General features: G+C 39.2%; 1 protein-coding gene across 1 annotated transcript in view; it reads right to left on the bottom strand.

Annotated features, from left to right (window-relative positions):
* Window positions 1-27,697, bottom strand: part of PEX5L (peroxisomal biogenesis factor 5 like) — a 220,511-nt gene extending 192,814 nt beyond the window's left edge. The window contains exon 1 of the mRNA XM_023750490.1: window positions 27,556-27,697. Coding sequence (XP_023606258.1) covers window positions 27,556-27,576 — 21 coding nt within the window. The 5' untranslated portion in view covers window positions 27,577-27,697. The remainder of the gene's footprint in view (window positions 1-27,555) is intronic.
* Window positions 27,698-27,979: the final 282 nt, after the last annotated feature.

Raw genomic sequence — 27,979 nt, 5'->3', positions numbered from 1 at the left:
TTGAAACTTTGTAGCCTTGAGCGGAGCCAGTGCCAGCCAGGGCAGGCGGGAAGCTTGGCTTCCTCCATCACTGGGGGCAACCCAAGCCTCCTGCTCGCTCCAACTCCGTGGCAGCGGCCACCTTAGTTGGGTTAAGTTGCATAGTGGCTCCTGATTGGCTGGTGGGCATGGCTTGTGGGTATAGTGGAGTGATGGTTAATTTGCATCTTTCTCTTTTATTAGTGTAGATAGTGCTCAGCAGGGAAAACTGATGTATAAAATATTGATGCTGGTTCACATATAACAAAAAACACAAAACAATGATAAATTGTGTTTAATATTATGTTTAACATATGTCATGTAATAAGGCAATGGCATAAAGTAATAGGTAAAATATTTCAACAACAAGAAAGTAAAAAAGTTAATAAGCCTCATTTCATAGAATACATATTATGCAAGAGAATGACAACTTCTCATTTTATAGAATATATATTATTCAAGAGAATTACCACTTCTAGTATATGGAATATATAGCATACATGGGAAGAATAAATTAAAATACCTATGGTAATCTGTTTTTAATGTAAATATTTTCTGACTCTATTTGATCAAACTATTATTTGGGATGCAGAGTTCATTTTAAAATATATCTCACTGAATCACACTGAAAAATCAAGTATTTATTCCATGGAGTTAAGAAAAATAGAATTCTATTTACAATTATACTGCAAAGGGAATTTCTTTGTAAATTACTCAGCAATCTTCAGTCAGATGTTGCAAATAGCTTGCAATTGAACTTTCTGTGTTTTTTTTTTAAATAGAAGTACTTTTTTCTAGATTGTTTTCACTTTAGGGAAAATGATCGGTTTTATTCCCTGGAGTAAGGTAGTATTTATTTACTTTTTTAGTTAGCATTTATTTTTATACAATTAAACATGCATGCTTACTTATACAAATACAAAACTATAAATGATTGAAGTAGTAAATAAAACACACAACACTGTATTGTCCATGATACACTTAGTGATGTTAAAGCATTAAATGCTACACATGAGTGTCTCTGTGTGTGCATGGCATGTGTGTGTTTAAAATCCTCAGTACTTTCAGTTTTCTCACCTTCAGATTAGATTTCAGTAACTCAAAATGATGACAAAGAACATTTTTTGGATAACAACCACACATAAGGTTAAGTTTTACTATGTTTAAGATTCTTTTATTATAAACTCCTTAAATCCATGTCTTAATCTTTCATTTATTATTTTCATACTTATTTTCCATAATTTTGAATCACTTGTGACTAAGACCATTAGTCTTGACTCTATGAGGTGTCTTCAACTATGGCTAAGGACTACAAAGCATTTCCTCAGAGCTTCATTTCCAGAGAGAATTAAATTTGATAATTAAGTTTAACATGCTAAGTACAATGCCTGCTATATAGTAAGCAACCTATAAAAAAATAGCTGTTCTATTATTCATAGTACAGGAATAAAATATAATTAGTATTTCATAGTTTTCTGAGAATATTCAACCCCCCACACACTTATAGAAAAAATAGTTCAGGAAAAATGACTGAAAAATTGATAATTTTTGTATTGTGGATTATTTTATATTTATTTCTACCTTACTTTTTTGTCCAAATTTTCTACAATGAGAATGTATGACTTTTATGATCAGAAAAACTCAAATATTAATTTTGTAATTGCCTTTTAAGTTCTGTTGAACTTCTTTAGCATGTCTGTTTATCATATTCCCTTGTGAACTGCCAGAACGGCCAGTTGGAATGATGACATTGAAAAATCTTAGCACCGTTGGATGGAAATGTGATAATTCATTCAAGCTTATGCCCTTGAACAGTCTGAGAGCAGAATGAAAATTGATGAAATGTGTTTTGTGTTTTCTGTAACATGTCAGCAGGTCTCAGGAAACTATTAGTTAAGGGGGAAAAACATGCTTATGAAGTCTGTGCTTCAATTAAGGGACAATGTACAATGTCCATGATTTTAGTGCCAAGAGAAGGCAAAGAAAGGAGACACAATTCCCAAACTACTGACATGCAGAGCTATCACTTCAATTGAAACTTTAAAAACAAGCTAAGAGGTTATAGTTTCCAGAAAGCATGTCATAAATTTAGAACTGGGAACTTATATAAAAAGTATCAGAAAGAAGTCTGGCTTAACAAAAGCTAGATCCTTAAGTCATATAAGGATGATCTTTAAAAGGCATAATAAAAAGTGTGGTCCATCTTACTTATTGAAAAAATAAACCAAGTATCTTTTCATTAAATTCTTTTTTCTTCTGGTAGAGGAGAAAAAACCACCCTGAAATCCTGAATTAGGATAATTATGGTGATTTTGACCTTGCAATTGCAGCTATTTTACTGAAGGCTCTTATTTCATCCTGGCATACATGAAAAATTTACCATAGAATGCTTGATACACGAAAACATCAGTGTATTATCTCCTTATTTTAAAACACTTTTATTTGGCAACACATAGAGTATAATCACGAATAAGGTATAGTCCTTTCAAGCAAAGGATCTGAGAGGTGAACACTAACCCACTTGTAAGTGCTGTGAGAAAGGAATGGACAAGGTGCTGTGGCTATTCTGGACAGAGAGGGCGCTGTTGAGCTGGCTCTGTAAACCCCTTGAGGACCATCTCTTATTCATCTTTGCATCCTTTGTTGCTAACACTCTGATAAATGCTTAAAATATGTTTGCTTAATAATATTATATGCAAGTGGGTGGACTCTGGAGCCAGATTTTCCAGGTTCAGATCCCACCTTTGCCAAGTTAGAGAATGAGCCACTGAAATTTAATTATGATGTTCAGATAACTTGTTTTCTCCAAAGTAAGTTTCTTTTTCTCTGTTTGTTTTTATATTCTGATTAGAGGCCCAGTGCACAAAATTCGTGCACTCAGTGGGGGGGGGGGGGGGCGTCAGCCCGACCTGTGCCCTCTTGGACATCCTTAGTGCTACCGTGGAGGCAGGAGAAGCTCCCGCCATCACCGCTGCGCTCCCCAGCCATGAGCCCGGCTTCTGGCTGAGCAGCACTACCCCTGTGGGAGCACACTGACCACCAGAGGTCAGCTCCTGCATTGAGCTTCTGCCCCTGGTGGTCAGTGTGCATCATAGCAACCGGTCATTCCACTGTCAGGCCAAAACCGGCTCTCCAACATCCCCTGAGGGTCCTGGATTGCGAGAGGGCACAGGCCAGGCTGAGGGACCCACCAGTGCATGATCAGGGCTGGGGAGGGACGTGGGAGGTTGGCCAGCTGGGGAGGAACCAGAGGAGGGCTCCAGGGCATGTCCAGCCTCTCTCGCTCAGTCCTGATCAGCCAGACCCCAGCAGCAAGCTAACCTACCAGTTGGAGCATCTGCCACCTGGTGGTCAGTGCATGTCATAGTGAGCAGTTGAGTGGCATTAGCATATCATTAGCATATTATGCTTTGATTGGTTGAATGGCTGGCCAATGACTGGACACTTAGCATATTAGGCTTTTATTATATAGGATGTAATGTTATGTACTATGACAGAAAAATGAGAAGAATAAGCCCCATTCATGGTACAAACATCTACAATTGTCTCATACAGTGACGTGTTCTTTAAAGTGATCATCATCCCATAGTATTAAAAACCCAAATACAGCATCATCACTGATGTCTTACTGTGTTGAACTAGAATGTCCAATTGGAGGGGCCCTCGGACTATTCTATATGTTAATATCCTCACCACTCAGGTGAGGAGGCCGAATTGTAGAGAGGACCCAAGTTAGAAGAATGGGAGGTAATATAGAAGAGATTTGAAACAAATTGTCTGGACTTTGTCTTGACACATAGTAGGCACTCAGTCAAGCTATAAGGAATAAATAAAAGTAAAAGTGGAAATGAATAATCAACATGTGAAATTATAGAAAAATATAATGGCGGTATTTGGATTTAAGTTCACTGAGACAGAAATAGAATGCCTAATAGAAACTAATTTGAGGCAAAAAACATTCCTTTCCATAAAAAGCAAGAAGCAAATGCTATAACAATATTACCAACACCAACAACAGAAAATATCTTATCTTTATACCCTTAATTCTATCCTTCATTTTATCCTAGTATCTCAATCTTATCCCCAGGAAAATGTGTTGGTTCATATCATGGAGAAGAAAGACTTTGATCAATCATTAGATCACAGCATCCAAAGTTTTATATAAATCCTTACTGCTATCTCTAATGTTGAAGTTAACTTCCTATTAACTAGAGTCTATGTTATTAACTAGAGCTATGAAATATTTTTATCTCTATATCCATTTCTCTCTATCTGTGAATATTTAAGATCCTGTTGCTGTCTATAAGGAATTTCCACTTTACAATAGATAAGATTTTCAAGGTGCTAACACCTCATATTCACAAGTCACTTTTAATTTGGTGTTTCATTTGTCCTTGAATATTTCTGGTTGAGTTATCTATCTGGGAATGAGCAAGATAGAAAGTTCTTGCTGGTTTCTGTCTTAAAAGAAGTAGATGTATACCAGCAGGGCAGCCGGAGCAAACCAGGGTTAGCTCTGTGAGTGACAAGCTCTTTGTCAACGCCTGGCCTTGACCTTCACCTCTGAGGTGAAGGATGCTGAGCTTCCAAAGACAGAGGATTTATGGCTGATGGATTTTTAAAAATCGTTTTTAGGATATAAATTCTGTATTAGGCTATAAAGTATTATTCTTAAATGTTACTTATTATTTTAGTTAATTTTTTTGTGTCAATGTCTGAACATTTGTTATAAATAAAAATAATTTTGCATTTATCATCTGGGTTCTTTGCTTTGTTAATCAATACACTTAAATCAAATGGAATCCTGAAAAATAAAGCATTACTGATTCATAAAGCCAAATATTTAACTTAAAATTTTATTACTAAAATTTTTATTGGAAAAACAGTGAGGAATGTTATTAACATGATCATTTGTACATGTAGTTATAGTTTCGCAATGGAATTTTATATGGGGTTAACTTCTGTAATAGATTCTCTCTATAGGAGAATTGCTATAAGGTAAACTGCTGTGTCATGGTAAATGAAAAAAAGGTCTGTGTACAGATTTGAGTTTAACGCTTTGATATGAAAGAAGTCAGGAGATTCACTATACCCATAAATTTTTAACTTATGAATAGCTTGAAAAGGCAGTTTACCAAATTAAAAAGTTCACCTATCCCCAGATAGAAATATCCTTTTGATATCCTGTTTTAGAAAAGGAACACTTTCCCTCACATAACATCTAAGCCAGCGGTTCTCAACCTGTGGGTCGCGACCCCTTTGGGGGTCGAACGACCCTTTCACAGGGGTCGCCTAAGACCATCGGAAAACACATATATAATTACATATTGCTTTTGTAATTAATCACTATGCTTTAATTATGTTCAATTTTTAACAATGAAAATACATCCTGCATATCAGATATTTTCATTACGATTCATAACAGTAGCAAAATTACAGTTATGAAGTAGCAACGAAAATAATTTTATGGTTGGGGGTCACCACAACATGAGGAACTGCATTAAAGGGTTGTGGCATTAGGAAGGTTGAGAACCACTGATCTAGGCTATGAAATAACACTGGAAAAAAATATGGATTACAGATTCAAGCCCCAGAATGCGTTCTTAGGTTGCCCTTTCTTTATACATTCCCCAAATGTAGTTTAAAGCTGTGGCCAGTTTGAACTATGTAAAAAGCTGTCACTTTTGATATAGTAACTTTTTTAAAAATCTTCACTCAGAGATATGTTTTTATTGATTTGAAAGAGAAAAACATCTATCAGTTGCCTCCCACCTGTGTCCCCACTAGGGATCAAACCCACAACTAGCTATGTGCCCTGACCAGGAATCAAACCTGCAACCTTTTGGTGGTGCTCCAACCAACTGAGCCACCGGGCCAGAACTGATACAGTAACTTTTCTTTTCAAACTATTCTATTTGATTGAGGACTGCTTTTTATACTTAATTCAAAACACTCTCTCTATAGTCTATTCGTTTACTTTCAAACTGAGTGCATTACTTCTATAAATCATATGCAAATAAGCGATATTTTAAATGCTTATTTTCCATATACTTCACATTTAATTATATCGCCTTGTGAAAATTCTTTGTTTCCTTATTTTATTTAAACCTGATCTTCATATATAAGTTTTCTTCTGTGTTTTTTCCCAAATGAATTTTAAATTCCTTAATGAGAGGTATTATCATAAAGCTTTGTTTATATAAAAAGGTGCTCAAATATATTTGATAATAAATGAATGAGTATTTACTCCTATCAAGATGATAAGGATACACACCTTTCAGAAAAGGTTTAGGTTCAGAGAAAGAGATCAGGGTTCAAAAAAAAAAGTAAGATGAAGAATAAGGAGTAAGGCCTGGCTGGTGTGGCTCACTTGTTGAGCATCATTAACCTATGAACCAGGAGGTCACAGTTCCATACCCCATCAGGGCACATACCTGGATTGCAGGCTCAATCCTCAGTAGGGGGCATGCAGGAGGCAGCTGATTAATGATACACTCTCATCATTGATGTGTCTATCTCTCTCTCCCTCTCCCTTCCTCTCTGAAATCAATATATATATTTCTTTATTTTTTTTAAAGAGAATGAGAACCGAGGTGGGTGGATATCAGATATGCTGAAGAGATCTATTTCTTATTTTGTTCTGTATTTCTCAGATTTTATTTTAGCACCCACAGTTTGGAAATCAGATAAGCTTTGCTGGGAGTGTGGCCAGAAAATAAATTGGATTTTAGAGCTTTATATTTATTACTAGAGGCCCAGTGCACGAATTCGTGCTAGGGGGATAGTCCAGCTGGCCCAGCCCCAATCAGGGCAGAACAGGCACTGTATGGAACATATACATGACATGATAATGTCCTCCTCTAAAGGTAGTATTTTGATTTCATGCCTTATATACCAAATTCCTCACGTGAATAAAAACAAAATATATATATTAATTGTGGTCATGATTAATTTTATACTTGCAATTCGTTCATCATTTGGTGGGTCTGTGTTAACCTTATTATTGCATGGACTGGAGCCATTTTTTAGTGTGTGGCTCATGCAAGCATATTTTAAAGGAAAACACTGAATGCAGCCTTAGGAAGTTAGTCCTGGCTGTACCACCAACCAACGGTAACTGGCAATTACCAGAAATGCCAAGTAACGAATACACTGTGCCTTTGTTAGTGATATGATCTGTCTCTCTCACTTGACAACAGACTCATGAACATAAACTACAATAAAATGATTTTTTAAAGTGAATAATTTTGGTTAAAGACGATGTAAATATTTGTGACCGTGCATCTATTTTCAAACCTGCCTTCTGTTTGATCTGTGTTTTAGGAAGGAGGAGGAGCAGAGCTTTTGTTGGTCTGGTGACCTTATTCCCTGTAAGTAATATGACACTGGCTGCTCCTCTGAAAAGCAGCAAAGCAATTCACAGAGAGCTGGAGGTACAGCCTATGGACAGTTCCCAACAAGCCTGTCACCCACACCTGCCTTTCCTCTCCGGTGACACCCAGTTGCTATGCTTCTCAAAGGGCTCCCCCTGCCTCTGGGGTGGCTGTTGGATCTTGTTGCAGATTTAGTTCGTTCAAGTTGTCTGGAATTTGTTTAAAATATATATTTATTGATTTCAGAGAGGAAGGGAGAGGGAGAGAGAGATAGAAACAATGATGAGAAAGAATCATTGATTGGCTGCCTTCTGCACACCCCACACTGGGGATTGAGACTGCAACCTGGGCATGTGCCCTGACCGGGAATGAACTGTGACCTCCTGGTTCATAGGTTGACACTCAACCACTGAGCCACACCAGCCAGGCAAGTGATATGGATTTTTTGTTGTGATCCGGCACAGCAGGGCTGGGGTTTCTGGGCTGCTCTGTAAAAGATGTTTTGGAGCCAAGAGATCAGTGCAACTAACTACATTTTATAGTCAGGTCTAAATGGTCAACATGAAGGAAGCGTTATTCTAGCTCTATGCATTGGTGTCTATTTTAATTGTGTGCCTAAGGGATGGAAGTGAGAGGGGAGAAGACAAATCTTTTCCAATACTAAGTGGGATAGCCTTTGACAAGCTGTGGATAGGGCCATGGTATGTATCAAATAGGTTATTTAAGGGCATGTGGAGTCATAGTTGGGAATAAAATAAAAGATTTGAACTCTACGTCTCTGGGTTTTTAGGTTTATATGTATGTAGATTGTGATTCACTTGTATAATCATGCTTCTTAAAGAATGCATAAACAAGTGCATAAATATTACTCCCATTTGATCAGCTTTTATCTTTATTCTCTAATAAACCAATGTGAGTCAAAAACTTTCACTGCCCTGAGATACTAAATTTGCTAGATTCCTATAAAAGAAAGCTCTTGGCTTTTAAAAAAATGTATTTTTATTGATTTCAGAGAGGAAGGAAGAGAGCTAGAGAGATAGAAACATCAAATGATGAGTGAGAATCATGGATTGGCTGCCTCCTGCACGTCCCCTACTGGGGGGGGGGTCGAGCCCACAACCTGGGCCTGTGCCCTTGGCCAGAATCGAACCTGGGACCCTTTAGTTGGCAGAACAACGCTTTACCCACTAAGCCAAACCGGCCAGGGTGAAAGCTCTTGGCTTTGATTAGAGTTTTAGTTTCTAGTGTCTACTTTTGACTTACAAGGTCACCTTATTTCAAATTTTCAAAAAGGCAATTTCAGTGATTTAAGGTAGAAGCACAGGGTTAGGGTCTAGTTTCCCATTTTTATTAATCATCATATCTTCCTCCTTTCTCTCTAAATGGATCTACCAAAGGCAGTTTACCAAGCATCTGCAGCTGCATCAGATAAGCAGCACACCAGTATCTACAGTTCTTTAGGATTCAATAAGGGAATCAAATAGATGAAAGGAAATAGAAATACTTCTCACTGCAACTTACTCATTCCATTAATTAGTTTGAGTGTGTAATTTCCACTATAATAATCTTATTGTAAAATTTTAAAAAAGGAAGTGCTAGCTAGCCTCTATTTTAATGTGACACCCTGTATTAATCAGATACTGTGAGCAACTCTTTTTGACCTTCAGTAATATAAAAGGTATTTCTTAAGCAGAGAATCCACTATCAGATTTTGTCAACAAATCTGTGTTCCTATTACCAGGAGTCAGAAACCAGAAATTAGGCTTTTGTATGACTTAATGCACACTTCAATTTTCTACTTTGAGATGCTGAGAGAGGATAAGAAACGTATCCAAGATCACACAAGTAGGGAGTTCTATAACTCAGATTAATACCTCACTCAAAAATTTCCCCATGTCTTTGAAAACCATAAAGAAAATGTGAAAAAAAGAAAATGAAAAAAAGAAAATGTAAAGATCACCTTCTCAAATAGTGTCATAGCATTCATTTCACTTGTAATAGTGTAATTCAATGATGGCGAACCTATGACACGCGAACTCATTTTTTTGGTTGATTTTTCTTTGTTAAATGGCATTTAAATATAGAAAATAAGTATCAAAAATATAAGTCTTTGTTTTACTATGGTTGCAAATATCAAAAAATTTCTATATGTGACACGGCACCAGAGTTAAGTTAGGTTTTTTCAAAATGCTGACACGCCGAGCTCAAAAGGTTTGCCATCACTGGTATAATTCATGGGGATAAATAACAGGTGGTTATAATTTCACATAATAGGAAAGCCATACAATTAACTGATACAAGAAAAATTGAAACCCACATGGCAAAATATAAGTAAACAGAAAAAAAGTAAAGCAAATAAAGTATTGGCCTCATGTTATGGTAAAGTTAGATCAATATTATTTCCCCCAAAAATCCAATTTCATATATATGATAAACTCTACATATCATTTATCAAAATTGCTTTTTCCTTGCATTAAGTAATATCTTAAAATGCTAATTTACTAAATTTTAGTTTAGAATAACAAAATAATAGTACTGGGGAAAGATTAAAATTCTATTGTTATTTTGTAGATGAGAAAACTGGGACTCACAAGATTAAGAGGTATTTCCCAAGCCCTACACTATTTAGGGCAGAAAGAAACCTCCGATTCTTTTGCCTGCTGGCTCATATGCCTTCTTTGATTCCTCACACCTGTGCTCCAACCCCTTTTAAAATTAACCAGATAGGAATGTGGATTAATTGATTTTTAAAAGGTATAGTCCATTTCATAATTTAATTTCATTCTATCTTCAAAGACCCCAGATAAAATACTCAATTCATAGTAGTCTATGGGAATCTCCAGAAGTTCAAATCAAACAGAACAGATTAATTCAGGGTAATTACAAGATGAATCAGTTCAATTGACTCATAATTTAACCTAATATTGCTCACTCATCATGAGCAGGCTCTATACTAGGTGCCAGGGTATTTAAAAAGGTGCAAAAGATCCAAGATGGCAGTGGAGTAGGTGGATATTGCACTCACTTCCTCCCAGGACCAAACTGGAATTACAACTAAATTGAGAGAAAACAACCTGAATAATCAACTGAAGACTAGCTGAAGAGAAGTCTTATAACCAAGGATGTACAGATGAAGCCACATCGAGACTGGTAGGAAGGGCGAAGGTGGGAAAAGGGCTGGCCCTGCTCCCATGTGTGGCAGCGGAGATTTTTTAGGGATATCTTGGCTCTAAAGGTTCCCCCTGAGGAGTGTGGGGTTTCAGCCCCAAGCTGGGCCCAGAACAACAGGTCCAGGAAGAGGTGTCCACATAACATCTGGCTGTGAAACATCAGGGATTCTGTCCACCAGGGAGAGACAGGAGTCTGCAAGAGGCACAGGTGCCTCTTAAAAAGCCAATACACAAAATTTCATTTGCAGCACTCACCCTGGACTCCAGTGGAGAGAGGGAGGGTTGGACTAGAATCATGTGAGGAGAGATTGGGTCTAAAAGGCTAGCCACTGGGACCCCTGTGCTGAGCACTCTCTCTTCCTATAGATGCCACTTTTCTTGAGTGGAGCCCACCCCTCTATATGTCACCAACCTGGGGAAAAGCAATAACCCCACCCTCTGGACTCCCTCTTGTCCCACCCTGTGGAGCTTGTGCCCTGCTGAGGTGTCAGTTGCCTGGGTATAGAGGTCTGGGCAGACTCAGGGGTTGTCAGTGACTGAGTTGTGTGGCTTTGGGACAGGGGCCAATCCCCCCACTTTCCTGTGAACCTGATTGGTGCCTCCCCTTCAGGGAGATCACTAGCCCCACTCTCTGGGATCCTGGCAGAGCAACCCTCCTGACTCCTGGTGGCCATGCCTTCTGGGGTCTGGGAAGAATCTTGGACAGACTGGTTGTGTAGCTCTAGGATGGGGTGGGGGCGGGCTGGAGGGGGTCAATGGGGACAAAAGGGGATATATGTAATACTTTCAACAATAAAGGTTAACACACACACACACACACACACACACACACACACCTTCCCTAATCTGGTGAAGGAAAAAGTCCCACAAGTTCAGGAGGAACAGAGAGAGAAAAAATAAATAAATACATAAATAAATAAGGACCTGCTTTATGACCCAGTGATTCCACTTTTGGGAATATGTCCAAAGAAATCCACTGAGCCAAACCGGTCTCGGCTATATGTAATACTTTCAACAATAAAGGTTAACACACACACACACACACACACACACACACACACACACACACACCTTCCCTAATCTGGTGAAGGAAAAAGTCCCACAAGTTCAGGAGGAACAGAGAGAGAAAAAATAAATAAATACATAAATAAATAAGGACCTGCTTTATGACCCAGTGATTCCACTTTTGGGAATATGTCCAAAGAAACCCAAAACATTAATTCGAAAGAATAGATGCGATCCTATGTTCATTGCAGTGTTATTTACAATAGGCAAGATTTGGAAGCAGCCCAACTGCCCATCATTAATACATGGGGAAAAAGTTGAGGTAGATTTACACAATACAATACTACTGGGCCATAGTAAAGAATGAAATCTTACATTAGGGAGAAAGAGGAGAGAATGGCTCCCAGGTTTATGACTTAAGTAATTGAGTAGGTGGTGGTATTATTAAACAATACAGGTAATAGAAGAAACAGGCTTTAGGAAGGTTGTTGGTAGTGATGAGTCTAGTTTGGAAAAACTGACTTTGAGTTGGATCAGGTAGAAGTGGTCAGTTAATGATACTGCTATTTAGTTGGGAAGAAATAATTGGTTTGTAGATGTATATTTAGGATAACAGATGCCAGATAAACTATGCTTTCAGTTTTTAGTCATTTTAACATATTTTTACACCTGCAAAATGGTTGACTATCCATTTAAACATTTATTAAAAATGGCAGAATTATGTGCAGTAAAAGCCATAGGTAAAATAATTTTTGATAAGCTGGGTGCAGCATACTTGTACTTTAATTCTTAAAATAGAATAGTAGTTAGATTATTGCTTCCTGATATAACACAGAGCATTTCAATTCTTTTATCATTGATTCTGAAACCAGGCTATAATCACATTAATGCACTAGAAATTTATCCCTGAAAAAAATTAATTTTAACAAAATTAACTATGAAAGGAAACATGATTTTTATTTTGGTATCTTAATTTTACTGGATCAATACTATAATATTCTGATTTTTAGAATGGTTTATAATGTTATTTCTAGGCCTTCCACTCCAAAAGTAATGGGAAATTTAAAATTAATTTTAAGAATTTAGGGAACAGTGATTCCATTTTAAGTAGATATTTTAATATCAATCAAGATTAGTAAAATCCATGCATATTTTCTCCACAGTAGTCTTTATCCTGCCATTTAGAAGTTCTCTTTCAACAAAGCTGGTATTTTCTCTTTCCCTGTAAAAAATGGATCTCTAAGAGCAGGAGAAATTAGAAGTCTTCCAAATAAGTAGTGACTAATTTTTCAATACTAATGTCAGGAATTTTAAAGATGGGTTTAATAGAAGTGAAAGCATCAAAGTAAAACACAAAACATTTGGTTCACCACATTATTTTTGAATATCTACATATATAAAAGCCTAAGTGACTGTTAAGACCAGATGACCGGATGACCGGCCAGTAGCTATGATGCTCACTGACCATAAGGGGGCAGATGCTCAACGCAGGAGCTGCCCCCTAGTGGTCAGTGTTCTCCCACAGCCAACCTCTTGTAGTCCTTCCCCCCTACCCTACCCTCCCTGCTGGCCTGCCCTGATAGGCCCCCGATCGCCAGCCAGGCCGAGGGACCCCACCTGTGCACAAATTCGTGTACCAAGCCTCTAGTTTTTATAATAGCAAACGAAATACAAAACAAAACACTAAAGTAAAATATTTAGGTAAGTGACAGATTTGGGGAGAACATATTTTGGCTTAGTTTATACAAACAGCCCAAGATTCTGCTTTGACACATGCAATACAGTGACTCTACTGGGCTTCTGAGCTTGGGTTAGTCCCACAGTCTCACTAGTCTCCTGGCCTCCTGGGCATTTCTGATTATAGGGAGGCTTTCTGCACGGAAGGATGGATGCTTCATTGCTGTTCTGCTAGGAGAACACTAGGAGAGTGCACCATGACACACGGAGGTTTTCTCGGGGTGTTAGGTTAATATATATAGATACTCAGTTCAGAGGGTTGCTAAAGCTGTATGGATTTAGCATCTGCTTGCGTAAATGGTAGGAAGGATGCATCAGAGATTTCTACTGTCCAAGGTTATGCAATGTTCCAGAAAACTTGCAACATCCTAGTTGAGTCATTTTGCAATAGCTGAGGTAGTGATGTGGAAATGTGCACTGAATTTTCTATGCAGACTCAAGCAATAGGATAAAAATCAGAAGACCCAGATTCTGGTCCTCAGTCCCCAACTGATTTGATATGGAACTTTGGGTCAAACCCTTTGAGCCACATTCTCTTTATCAGCACGACAAAGATAAAAAGTACCCATCCTTTACCAAACCCCACTGAAGCACTCTAAAGATTACCATTTATGAGTTAATCTCACAGAAAGTGACTATTATAGCAGAGGTTATCAGTTTTCGATCGCAGTTGGAGTTCTGCCATGTTGGGGATAGCTTTGTAGAAAATTATCTTTCGTTATTTGCAGAATGGAGAGAAGGGCAGCAGGATCCTCCCAAGCAGCATATCTTTTTTATTTTTATTTTTAAATTCTCACCTGAGGATATTTTTTCCATTTATTTTTTTTATTTCTTTAAAAAAATTTTAAACTTCAATTTTTATTTTATTGATTTCAGAGAGGAAGGGAGAAAGGGGAGAGAGAGATAGAAACACCAATGATGAGCAAGAATCATCCATCGGCTGCCTCCAGCACGCCCCCTACTAGGGATCAAGCCCACAACCTGGGCATGTGCCCTTGACCAGAATAGAACTTGGGGCCCTTCAGTCCACAGGCTGATGCTCTATCCACTGAGCCAAACCACCAAGGGCTCCATTGATTTTTTTAGAGAGAGAGGAAAGTAGTAAGCGGAGGTGCGGGGAGAGAGAGAAACATTGACATGAGACACATCGATTGGTTGCCTCCTGTACATGCCCCAACAGGGGCCCGGATGAACTTGCAACCAAGGTACATGTCCTTGGCTGGTAATCAAATACAAAACCCTTCAGTCCCTGGGCTGATGCTCTAACCACTGAAAAACTGGCTAGGGTTCAAGTAGCATATTTTTTGAAGAATTACGAGATGTTGATCTTTGGCTTCATAAGAAATAAGTATCTGTATATTAGCAAAGCTTTTAAATTTTTTTTCCATGATATGGTACTGGTAAACTGGGGAAATCTGCCTTGACCAAGCAATCAGAGATGTACATTGTATCACTAATTAAGGGCCTGATAATAATAGAATCCTAGAGCTGGAAGGAAAGCCAGTAATCCTCTTCCATAAAGCATTAGCAAGCTAACATCTCATCTGTTTGATTATCTTTGTTAAAATAGAGCTCATTTCTTTACCTTTCATCATACACCTTCACACACACACACACACACACACACACACACACACACACACACTAGACTGTTGGTAGAGGAGGCCCCTTTGGAGACATACATATGGTTGTGCAAGGATGCCTGGAGAAGGGGGCAACAGTCATGTCTGAAATCCAACCCTCTAACTCCACATTGTGTCTCTGTGTGGGACTGTGCTCTCCAGGGAAAAGAAGAGTCTTTGTATTTGACCCCTCCTCTCCTCCCAGAGAGGACCCCTTTTGATGACTTGCCCACAGGTGGCACATATCACTGGCACAGTTACTTCCTCTCTCTTGTGAGAGCTGTGGTGTGATTTTGGAATCTTTTTACATTGTATCTGAATGGGAAGAAATACGCCTCCATATCCCAGGCTCCCCTATCAGAGTAACTGTGGGAGACATAATAATACAATCTCTATATTTAGATGGGCTCACAAGATGGACATGTCCCCTGGATGACCTTTGTGAGTGCAGCTTTCTTCCTTGGATCCGTGGAAAAGTGTGTGTGTGTGTGTGTGTGTGTGTGTGTGTGTGTGTGTGTGTGTAACTGGGGAAGTTAGGGCTAGAGGTGTAAGCAACCCTTACAACTGGGTGTAAGCATCTGATGGCCTCCTAGGGCAGTTCTGAGTGTGACGTTCTGTGTCTCAGTGGTCTCCAGGGTGTGTGTGTTAGCGCTATAATCAAAATCACTGTTGACAACTAGCTGAGTTCCTGAGGAGGTGTCTAGACTCTGAGAGTCAGGGACTCTAATTCCGAATGACCTTGGCCAGTTAGAGATATAGTTAGAAACCATTAGGAGAATCTATTATATTTTTAAATCTGCAGCCCCAGACTGTCCTCAGGCTTCAGAGGGTTGAACCCATTAGACTGCGTAGACTGCTCTGACAGCAGGGTGTTGGTTAATTACAGTGGCAATCTAATTATAGGGTTTATAAGGTTTCCCTGTAATTGATTCCCTTTCAAGTGCATGGAAACTTCACTTGATATGCATTCGCTCCTAAATTCATGGGAATAGACCAGATTCTGGGGCTGTGTGTGTTAGAATCAGAGAGAACATTCCACTTTGGAGTTCTTATTCAGTACAATAAGGGACTCTTCTAAGTACTTCATTCATTCATTCCTTCGTCCTTTCTTTCATCCATTCATTCACCAATTCATTCATTCAATAAATACTACATTAATAGTATGCACTTAGCATTACCAGTCTCCAGAGATATAAAGATGCATTGAATATAGTCATTACCACAGATGAGCTTACAATAGTTGGGGAGACTGACAAAAATAAGTAACTAAACCTACGGGTCAATGATGGTATTAGTGATGCATATAAGGTGCTAAGGCGGCATTACGGAAGACATCCCTAATTCTGCACTGTGTGTGGGGGAGGGCGGGAGAGTGCTGGGGGGCACAGAGCAGCACTCACTGAGGAGACAACATCTGAGTTGAATATTAAAAGTTCAGTAAATATTCAGTAAACGGAAGGCAGGAGTTTGGGGATGGGAAAATGAAAACAGAAAACCGAGAGAACAAGAAAATCAAGCACCTGTCACCACTGTAAACAACCAAGTAGGTAGGGGTTGCTATGGCTGAACTCCGTCTACACACAGTGTGCCTGACACTTCACCAGCTCCATAAACACATAAGAGCTAATGTTTACAAAGTCATCACAAGGTACCGGTACATTTATTATCCCCACGTAGCAGACGAGGAAAGTGAGGTTTAGAGAGGATAATGCATTAGAGCAGATCACACAGTAATAATACTCAGTGAAGCCAGGATTTGAACTTGGGGCTGCCTGACCCTGGAACTCAAGTTGTTAATCACTATGTTGTTGTGGCTTCTTCAAATGTGAGGGGTTATTAAGCCTTGTATGATGCACACCATCGAAAGCCTTTCAGCATACTTTTGTTTGTTTTCATTTTGGGGAGAAGCAATTAATTCCAGAATTAATTCCATTAAGACCTAGCCCTCCGTTTCCTCATATGTGAAATGACAAAGTTGTGCTATGTGAACTCTGAAGACTTTTATATCTCCAAGATTCTATTCTCATTTAATCTTGCCCCAAGCTCTTTGTGTCTTACATAAATCATCTGTAATAGGTGCATATCAATATTAATGGCTCAAATGCACAGGGCATCTTGATTATAATCATCCTTTGGATGAATATGAAACACCAATGTGTCCAGTTTTCTACATTAAATTCCTGTGTTTGGAAGGACAAAAGGTCTTATGACTAAAGTTCATTATATGTATTTTAAGTCCTTGATTAATTACTAAGTTCTTCACAGGGCTCTTTCCAGTTTCTCAAAGAGAACAGGAGTGAACAGGAGATGGACATTGATGAATGATGGAGGGATCATCCTGCTCTTTGCTTCATGATTACACAAACCAATATCCTCCAACTTTCCACTATTTCCTGCAGGCCTGCTGTAATGGCAGGTAGCAACAAATAAGCAGAGGCTTATAGATAATTATTTTCTTTTAACTCCTTTCCCTCAAGGCAGACTGGACTTTAGTCAAGATAGAGAGGTATTTATTTTACTTTCAAGCAGTATCTATAACATGTTAGAGTGTACATAGGAATTTTTTTAACTTTCCCAAGTCTAAACACATAGGGAAATTTCCCACTTTTGGAGTGTTGGTAGGATAGATAGGACATGGATATATACCTTGGCTCCACCAAAGGCCACGCCTGCCCCCACTTTGAATTGGGTTTCGGGGGGCACAAGAAGCGGTTGTGGTAGATTATTCATCCTGACAGTGGGGGCAGCAGCTGAAGCTCCAGCATGGGGTTTCCATGGGCAGCCCCAGTGCCCAGCAGCTGAACCAGTGCCCGATCGGGGGTGTCAGGGTTGCAAGCTCCGATGCTCCTTGTCCTGTGAGGGCAGCAGTGGGGTCTGTACTAGTCTGGTTTGGAGTTTGACTGGGGCTGTGCCCTTGCATATTGGTCCCTCCGTCTCAAGCCTAGTTCTAGTAGTCTGGGAGTGCTCCAATGTACTTTTTGTAAACACTAAAATACTTTAAAAAATAATCTCAAGTGTATAGAAAATTGCAAGCAAGAATAGTACAGTGAACTCCCATCATACCCTTTCCCCAGATTTTTCCATTTTTAACATTTTGCTACATATTATTATTTTCTCTCTCTCTTTTTATTTTTATTTATTTTTTGCTAATCCTCACTCAAGGATTTTTTTTCCATTGATTTGTAGAGAAAATGAAAGGGAAGGAGAGAGGGGGAAAAGAGAGAGAGAGAGAGAGAGAGAGAGAAACACCAATGTGAGAGAGACATATGGATTGGTTGCCTCCCACATGTGCCCTGACTGGGGCTGGGGATCGAACCTGTAACCCAGGTGCATGCCCTTGACTAGCAATTAAACCCGGGAAACTTCGATGCACTGGTCAATGCTTTAACCACAGAACCACAGCAGCCAGGGCTGTATGATTATCTTCACTATTCCAAATCACTTGAGAATAGGATACACACACCATGCCCCCTTCATGCTGCAGTGTGTATTTCCAATGAACAAGAATATACTCTTACCTAGCCACAGCTAGTTATTACATTTAGGAAATATAACACTAATGCTAATCTAACCTCCAACCCACATTTAAGTTCCAATTGTGCCAGGGGTGTGCTTCATAACAATTTTCTTTCCCATTCTGAGATCCAGTCCAGGATCAGGTACTGCATTTAGCTGTCATGTCTCTTTAGTCTTTTAATTTGTAAACATCTCAGTTCTTTCTTGTTTAACATGACACTGATATTCTTGAGAAACAGAACCTGCCAATTTTCTAGAGTAACCCTCTTTTTGGGTTTCTCTGAGCTATTCTCATGATTAGACTCAGGTTGTGCATTCTCGGCAGCATATGACACGAGTGATGCTGTGTCCTTCTCAGGGCACCACACCCAGAGATGGACGCCCAGATGGTCACCTTACTGGTGATAGGGTGTTGTCCAATGTCCCCACTGAATAGTTACTATTTTTTCTTTTGTAATTTATACTAGTATGTGTGATATTCTGATGTTATATAAATATCCCATTTCTCCTCAAAGTGCCCCTTCCTCAGATTTAGCATTCATTGATTATTCGCACTTGAATCAATTTTTACTATGATTTCAAAATGGCGACTCTTCTATCTTCATCATTCCTTCTATGCTTATTAATTGTCTAACTACACTTTTAATAAATCATCTTTTTTGTTTAAGTGAATTACAGCTAAGAACCCCTAGTTGATTTACTTGTATTTTTAGGCAGCTAGTTCCAAGGACCTAGCAAATCAGTTCACTCAAATGGTCAATCTAGTCAGTCCCAGGAGAGACAGTAGGGAACACCTTCAGGAAAAGAAATGATCCAACTTTTCATGGGGCCTCACTTAACTTTTAAAACACTTACAGATTAGACTTTCTTCCACTGTTAGCCAGATGACTACCAAAACTGAATACATAAAATATCAACTTGTCATACTAAAACTACTAAAACTGAAAAGCAGAAAAATAACAATTTTTATGACTAAATGACAAACCCCTGGACATTTGGAAACATCTTGTAGTTTATTATAATGTTCACTTTCACTTAGTATTTTACTGTAATAAACATCAAAAGAAAGAATAACAGTGTAATGAATGTACATAGCACACTGGGGTAAGCCAACTTCCATTCCCATCCTAGCTCTGCTCACTAACCTATGGGAGACTTCTTGAGCAAGTCTCTTACTATCATGAACCTCAGTTTTCTCATCTGTGAAATGAGATACTTAAACAAAACATTTTCAAGAGTCCTTCAAACTCAGCATTCAATGACCTCAAGATTGAATACTGGTGCAATTGTTAGAGACAAAAGGGACTGTTAATGTAGAACATTGTAATGAGCACATTTGCCTTTTTCCTAATGAGCACATTTGGATCCAAGATTATTCTGGTATAAAGACCTAACACCTGTGAGATAATTCCCAAGTTATTTGGAGAATAGAAACATCAGAACAATTTAGAGAACAATTTAGTCTAAATATGTTAAAGTAATCTTATGGCTGTCTGAGTAGATGTCTGTCCCAAGAGAGAAAGACTCTCAAAGTGCTTGACATTGGTCAGATCACATCGTGAGCAATGTGTCTTGTTCAGAGGGGCTATACATTTTATGGAGCCAGTAAAACATCAGAAATGTCATTATGAGAAACGGTTGCCTGAACTAGGGTGTTTATCACAGAGAAGAAAAGATTTAAGGGGATGAGGACATGAAAGTTCTCTAAATATTTGAAGGTTTGTTTTATTCAGGTGGAACATAATAGCTTTGTTGTGCTTTTTTCCAAATGAAAAAAAACTACAAGCAATTGAGTGGAGGTTATGGTGTCAATATAAGGAAGACATTTTATTCAAACATGTTGTGATAGCTGCTCTTGCCACCTCCTCTGACAGGGACTCACATGCCTCTGTGATAGCAGAAAGCTACCCCCAAATCAAGGCTTTTGCTAAGTTCTCAGTGCAATAGATCTGACCCTGTCCTCTATGTAGACATTTTCAGGCCAGTGCTTCTCAAATGTTAATGTGCATACAAATCACTGGATATCCTGAACTACTCAGCTTCTGATTTGGTAGGTGGGGGGTGGGACTTGAGATTCTGCATTCCCAACAAGCCTCTAGGTGGTTCACGTGCACATAATCACCTGCCCAATCAGATGGCACGTCACTACATGATCAAAGGATACCACCCAGTAGAAGCATGTCACAGTGAACACCCATGTGAAAGGAACTAAAAAGATGTTTTGCTGCTCTAGCAGCCCCATCTTCTCATCATGTTTAAATGTTTTCTTCTTTCCCATTTCCTCAAAGAGGTTCCACATTTTCTGACCTTTTACTATTTTGATCACTCTGTGTGATGGTACTGGCACACCTCTGCCTGATGTACAGCCATATACTTTCAGGTAACTGGGGAATATTCCCCCAAGGACATGTTGCATTTTGCTTATTTCAGGTCATTACTTCACTTGACTACAGCCTCTTTTGGTAGGATGCACAGCCATGTACACACAAACACACATGCCATCCATGGTACTACCTTCCACTGGACTTCATATGATGGTCTTGGAACAGAGACCTGTGTGTGTGCAGGGACACTCTGCTCTGCTCAGCCATGGGCTCCTTTCTTCACTCTAGGTCTCTTTCATCTCCAAGTAAGCAACTCTCCACTGTGGGAAGTGGGTGCTGGACCCAGGGTCTTCTTATTGTCACTGTCTTGAGGAAACGCGTTACCTCACACTGACATAGTACCAGTTTTATCCCTCAAGGCTACACTGAACAATTCTATCCCCTTCCTGCGTAATAACTCCTCAGATATTTATGTAGAGTCATCATGATGTCCTTGAGTCTTTACTTTCCAAGTCAAACATCCCCAATTCCTTCAATCATTACTCATAGGAAATGGTTCTGAATCCCTCCGCCATACCAGTTGCTTTAAAAACCACAAACTTTTAAAGAGGGTTTGTAGGAGTGGGAATGTGGTCGCTCCCTAGGTAGATTTAGGCATCACAATCCTCCCTTGGAATCTCCATGATTCATAGGTCACCATATGGCGTTCTGTTTGGGATAAAAAAGTTTTCTCCACACCAAGTCCCACTTGCGGGGTTGGTCTGGCGTTTCTGAAGTCTCTACGCATGAGCAGGGGCTTTGCGGAGTTGTACATGCACCTGCCATGCAAACTCTCCCCCTTGGCTCGGTTTCGCCCCACTGCAGAGCGGCTGGCAGGGTTCTATGTGCTTCTTGTCAATGAAATGGTGCATAAGCAGCCTCTTCCTATCTAAATGAGCTCATTAGTTTTCATCTGTGAAATTTCTAACAGTGATTGTCTAAAAATAAATATGTAAGGATGATCGATTAGTAAAATCTCACATGGAGAATAACAATGATCATTTATATAATGGAGTTTTCACAGAAGAACTAGTATATATTTACTAGTAAGGATCAGTAAAAATGATTTTATGGGGCAATGTAATGATTTTATTGGCAGTGTGTTATATTATATGCTGAGCTGAACAATCAGCAATGGTTTTGATATTTAACCAACAGGTTATTAACTATCTTTCTGTTATATTCTATATAATATAATAATTTATAAGCTATAAAAAGCTTTCTTAACAGCCCGGGGAAAGAAGTCTTCCATTTGGTACTCCTGCTAAAGGGGATGGCACAGGTGAAGAATAGTGGAATTGGGCGAGTTGGAGATAGAGGACAGGGTCCTGAAAAAAATGTAATCCCCCACTCATAGCACTCTGTTCTCTGATCCCTGAGTTACATGCTACAGTTCAAGATGACTTTTCCTCAGATAAATTTGAATTATGAAAAGGTGATACATGTTTCAGAAACTTGGCAACCCCATTTTCTCTACCAGTGTATTTGAAATTACATCATGTTTAGATGTCTCAAAACATTTCATCAGACTTGGGTCTTTTAATAAGGAAAAATTAGGCTAAGGTTTGCCTTCACAATTACTGCAAGAAATGCACACTAGTAATTCCATAAAAGTTATCAAGAAGTTAATTCTAGAATATAAAACCTTTAAACAGCTCTTGTGTATGCCCATGCTGGCAACATGCGATCTCAATGAAAAGTGTAAAAAAGCAGACTGCCAGATGTTTTGACTACATGATGCATCACATCGTAATGTTTCCTAGGTTGGAAGTGGTACTACTAGAGATTCAGGATTTTTAAATCAACAAGTTCTGTTTTAACCTTTTCTTATTCTTTACTTTTAAAATGTTTTATAGTCAAAACATTCATATGCTGAAAAATTTTATTCAAACACATATTTTTAGGAAGGATGTTTATAAACCATAAACAAAATCTAGGAAGAACATATTGTGTTTCTTGCAGTAAATGTTTAATGCAAACTGTTGGCTGGTATGGCTGAGGAATAAAAATTTCAGGCTAATCAAATATTCTGCAATATTATACCATAAGTATTATAATTTTTAAGTGTTAGAAGCTCAATATTACACTTATACTAGGCACGATTTGCTTATAAATATACTAGAGGCCCAGTGCACGACAATCGTGCCCGGCCTGCACCCTTTAGCAGTCCAGGAGCCCTTGGGGGATGTCCGACATCCTTGGGGGCAGTCAGACATCCTTAGTGCTGCTGTGGAGGTGGGAGAGGCTCCTGCCACCACCGCTGCACTCACCGGCTGTCAGCCTGGCTTGTGGCTCAGCGGTGTTCCCTCTGTGGGAGCGCACTGACCACCAGGGGGCAGCTTCTGCATTGAGCATCTGCCCCCTGGTGGTCAGTGCGTGTCATAGCAACCAGTCATTGTGCCATTTAGTCGATATGCAAATTACCCCTTTATTATATAGGATAGAAAGGCACTTCAGAATCTTGCTGAAGCTAGTGTCATGAATTTCCTTCAATAGAGTTCTAGTTAATAATTCAGGCAATAAATTCATTGTATCAATGCTCATTATCACTCAGGAACACTTTGGGGAGGAGGGCAGGTGCCATTTGAGTTGGGGGGAGAAGGGAAGGTAGCAGTTCCTGTGACCAAAACAATACAACCAACTCAACCCCCCACCGTGCCCCAAACCAATCTTCTCCTCTGAAAGTGCAAATACATTGTGAGGTGTGTATGTGTGCTGTACTGGTATAAATTATGTCTATGCCAGCAAAGGGTTAATAAAGACATGACACAGGATAGAAAAGGGTGACATCAAAGGGGAAACACGAATCTGTTAGAGCAGTGGAGGGACCCGTGTTAGATACTGTCTATTTCAGTTTTGCTGAGGATCCCAATTATGACAAACTGCTGTTACAGATGCTGAAAACAACATTCTATAATCTTACCTTGCATTGGCTTCTATGTTCGTTGTTTCCAGTGAACCCACATGAATTCCAAGTGGCCAGATCTAATGCATTAACATGATTTGTGTAACCCAAGCGGTTCTCCTTCATGAAGATTTTTTAAGCTTAATCAAAGTCATAAATAAAGACAAACACAAAACCCCTTTGGAGGGTAGACAAATAAAATGACTACTTGTAGACGTGCTAATAATCTTACAGTTTTGTCACTTAAATTGTCTTTAGTTTTTTATCTGTGAAAGCAGAGGGGAGGGTGTGGAATGATTCCTCAGCTGGCTTGAATAAGTCAAAAAAGCCTGTTTTGAATGCTTATAAAAAAAGGTCAGTTATCATTAAAAACATGTTTTTGTTTGTCTTCTGAAGTAACTATTTTTAAATAAAAAACATTACTGTGGATGCTTTATTAACAATAAAAAAAACAAACCTTAGTTCAAAATTAAAATTATATTGCTCTGTAATTCCAGAAAAAAGTTTGATTAAAGAAATATACTGAGCCAAATACCTATTTTGCTTTAATTGGCAGTGTTAACTCATGCACACATTCAAATAAGCATGACAGCACATAGAATACAGAGATATGGGAGGGATTCAGACCACAGATTATCTATTAGGAATAGAGAGTTTGGTCAGCATTGATGCTAAGTATATACAATCATTCTTGGCCCCTTGGTCAAAGGGGGGGAAAAATGTAAATCTAAAACAGACACTAAAGAATCAACCTTTGCTTAAGTTGCTAGGGTGATGAATTCCCCTTGGAAGTAATTGGTGAGGCAACTGGAAAACAGCACAGCTCTAGGGCCCTGCTCCTAACAAATCAACCTGCGACATTTACTATGAAACCAAGGAGTATATGCTACTGTGCTATGCTCTGTTTATCTCAACTTTTATCTTCTAATGTGCTAACAAAGTGTGTTTAAAAGTTTGTGGTGTCTAAAATAAATTCTGTTATTTGCAGTAAACTGGATGAATTGACCATATATATAATAATTATAAGACCTTATTTACAAAATCATTAAGTTACAAAAACAAAGGCACTACAGGAGTTTTAAATTGGACTACTTTTTTAAAAAGTATATTTTTATTGATTTCAGAGAAGAAGGGAGAGGGAGAGAGAGTTAGAAACATCAATGATGAGAGAGAATCATTGATTGGCTGCCTCCTGCATGCCCCACACTGGGGATCGAGCCCACAACCTGGGCATGTGCCCTGACCTGGGCAGGTGCCCTGCCCGGGAATCAAACTGTGACCTCCTGGTTCATAACTCCACGCTCAACCACTGAGCCACGCCGGCTAGGCTGGACTACTTTTTAAGGCTTCATGTGAACACCTCCTCCACTCCAGGCTCTCTATTTACAAAGCACTTTACTTTAAATTCTCTTGGATGCAAAAAAAGAGAACTAGAAGGTACAGCAAATGATGGTAAATATTTTCTAGTTCACTCCTGTTTTAAGGTTTCAGTCAAGAAACACTAGTATTTCAAACAGACTCCAAAGTTGACAGAAATGTTGGTAAACCTGCTCATTCTGGTCTGCCTCAACAAACCTGTATTTATATTTTTAATAACAAATCCCTTGGAGTGTTTGGGCTATGTTTCTTCTTCCTTGCGATTACAGTCAGGTACACAGGAAGATGATGCTATCTCTGATAAAAACATATTCTTTTCTTTTTTTAATTAAAAATGTTAATGTTGACATTATTGCAGATTATTTATTTTGTTTACAGGGTAAATACTATTCTTTGGTGAAGCTAATGGGGTTCTAAAATGTAAGCAAATGACTAAATTATGAATTAGGTTGTAATAGGCATTATCTTTTTTTAGGGGGAGGGGAAATTCCCTCTCAGATGATCATATCATTAAATAGCTACTTAGAGGGTTTATTTTAAAATTAATGGTCAATAATAAGTAGAAAAATTATTGTCCTCTGAAATTTTGGCAAGCATATTGATTACAGTCTTTATTTAGTAGCGTTTTCAAGTTAAGCTTGGCAGCAAAGATTTGTGAGTTTTACTGCAAGCCATCATATTTGTTGTTACAGCAGTGCATAGGCAAAAAACAACAACAACAACACCCCTCCCCATTAAGTTAGGAGCATATGCAGCGTCTTACAATTTGTCTATTCTCTCAAAGTGAAATGAAACCCTTAGACATTGCTCTAAATAATTCAACTTTCAATAGCATCCTCCCTTGAAACTGAGTTAAAATTGTTTGGGGGTTCTTGAATTAACCAGATTGTTGCTTCAATACTTCATTCACAAAAAAGTATTTTCAAACAAACAAACAAAATGACATGGAAAGTTTTTGTAAAATGCCCGAGAAGTCAATTGTGAATTTTGTGTGTATGAGCAATTTTCTGAAGAATGACTCTGTTTATTAAATCTTCCTATTTTACTCTTATGGAGAAACTGTTTAGGGATAATAACTAATATATAAAATTGCAAGTATCATTCTTGGGTGGAGGTGAAGCATAAAACTATAGTAATGATCTTTTGTTAATTTTTCAGCAGTCATTTTTTGAATGCTTCTTTATTGCTAAACTTTCCAATTAGTGTAGCTTTAATAAGAAATATATAGATGATATGTATTATATATATTTAGAAATACACTTCAGTCACTAATCATTGTCCATCAACTGTGACATAATCCCATGAATATTTTTAAAAACAGGAAGATGTCAATAATATGGGAAATGCTTTTGGAATTCTGGTAGTGCTGATTCAGAATTCTTACAAAACTTAGCAATATGCTACAATGTCATTTTATATAAAAGTAAATTGTAGTCCAAAGGAATTTCCCCCAGCCTTGGAAATTAAATATTGGGTAGCACTAAGTCATGAAGGCAACAACATATTTATCTATTTTCAATTGCTCTAAAAGATACAGAAGCAACATCCTCAGTATTCACACATGTTACACACCAGGGTGAAGTCACCACATATAGCGACTGTATTTGACCATCTTTGGAATGGAAAAGAAGCTCAAACATCAAACCTGATGACTAAAGCATTTAGAAAAAGCAAAAGAGCTCAGTTCATACTTTAGGAAGCTGAGTTGGTATTTCATTCTCCCCACCCCCCAGCACACACCTGCCTTTATAAGGAAGAACCAGCCCTGTGAATGGGAACTGGAGTCAAGGTTAAAGTCATCTTGCCCAAGAGAGTGGAGTGCATCGGGGAGAAAAGGCAGCTCGGCTCAAATGAGCATTAATAGCCAACGGCAGCACCTCCCCTGCAAAACATGAGCCTCCTGGACCTGTGTTTGAAATTCATCCTCCTAAGTCATCCTGTGACTACAGGGATAAGTGACAATGTCCCATCAGCCGAAGGGGGGAAATACAGCACAAACCCTTCTAAAAAATATTACTTTAAGAAACAATGAAAAGTGTGAAGTGTTCTAACTGTCAGGAACCCTTTGCAGACAGTAAAGGAAAAGCTTTGTCTTTCCTATTATTGTTTGCCCTTCAGTTGACATACATGCCCAGTTGCATCAATAGGATTACAACAGAAACACGGTCAGCTCCGGGTTTCCTCTGTGGGGTTCCTTGCTCTTGTTTAAAGAAACAGGCTCCGGGAATGCACAGAAAGCAAACTTCCCCAATTGAAGTTCCGAGGTGGTCTTTCCTTCTCTTCTCCCACCCTCAGAAACATGCCTCGTTTTACCCAGAGCCCCGGACAGCAATGTCACGGTCATGTTGCACCACTGCACTTGTTGAATTGTGTGAATGAAGGCAGCACTTGGCCACAGTCACTCGGTGAACCGCCTTGCTCTTCAATGAGCCCCCAAGATTTCTTTCCAATTCCTCGGAAATGTCTTACCTGCATGTGTCCCTGGTACATTCTGCTTGGACTTCTTCAGGGCTTCCCGAGGCCGCCGGATGCTTTCCCCGTGTTTCCTCGCCCGCCAGCAGAGGGGAGGAGGAGGCGTGCACACTGGGTTCGCACAGGGTGCCCCTGAGCCGGGGTGAGGCTCCAGGTAGCCCGCCCGAGGCCCTTGGCAGCCAGCGGGCTGCCCGGGAGCTGTTCTCCGCTCGGGGAGCTGAAAGCGGACACCGGAGAGCGCGCGGAGCAGGTGGAGGAGCCGGGGCGGCACGCTCTCCCGCGGACGCGGGGCCCTGTTCTCCGGCGTCTCTATAAGTCTCTCTTTCATCCCGAACTCTAACACGGGCCTGGAAGATCACTCTATCCATTTGACCGTCATTTAGTTCTCCTCCTACCGAGGCCTGAGTGAGCGGTCCGAGTA

The sequence above is a fragment of the Myotis lucifugus genome, unplaced genomic scaffold (genome assembly GCF_000147115.1).
Source record: "Myotis lucifugus unplaced genomic scaffold, Myoluc2.0 scaffold_14, whole genome shotgun sequence".
NCBI classification, from domain to species: domain Eukaryota; kingdom Metazoa; phylum Chordata; class Mammalia; order Chiroptera; family Vespertilionidae; genus Myotis; species Myotis lucifugus.
This window is presented reverse-complemented; position numbering and strand designations above follow the sequence as displayed.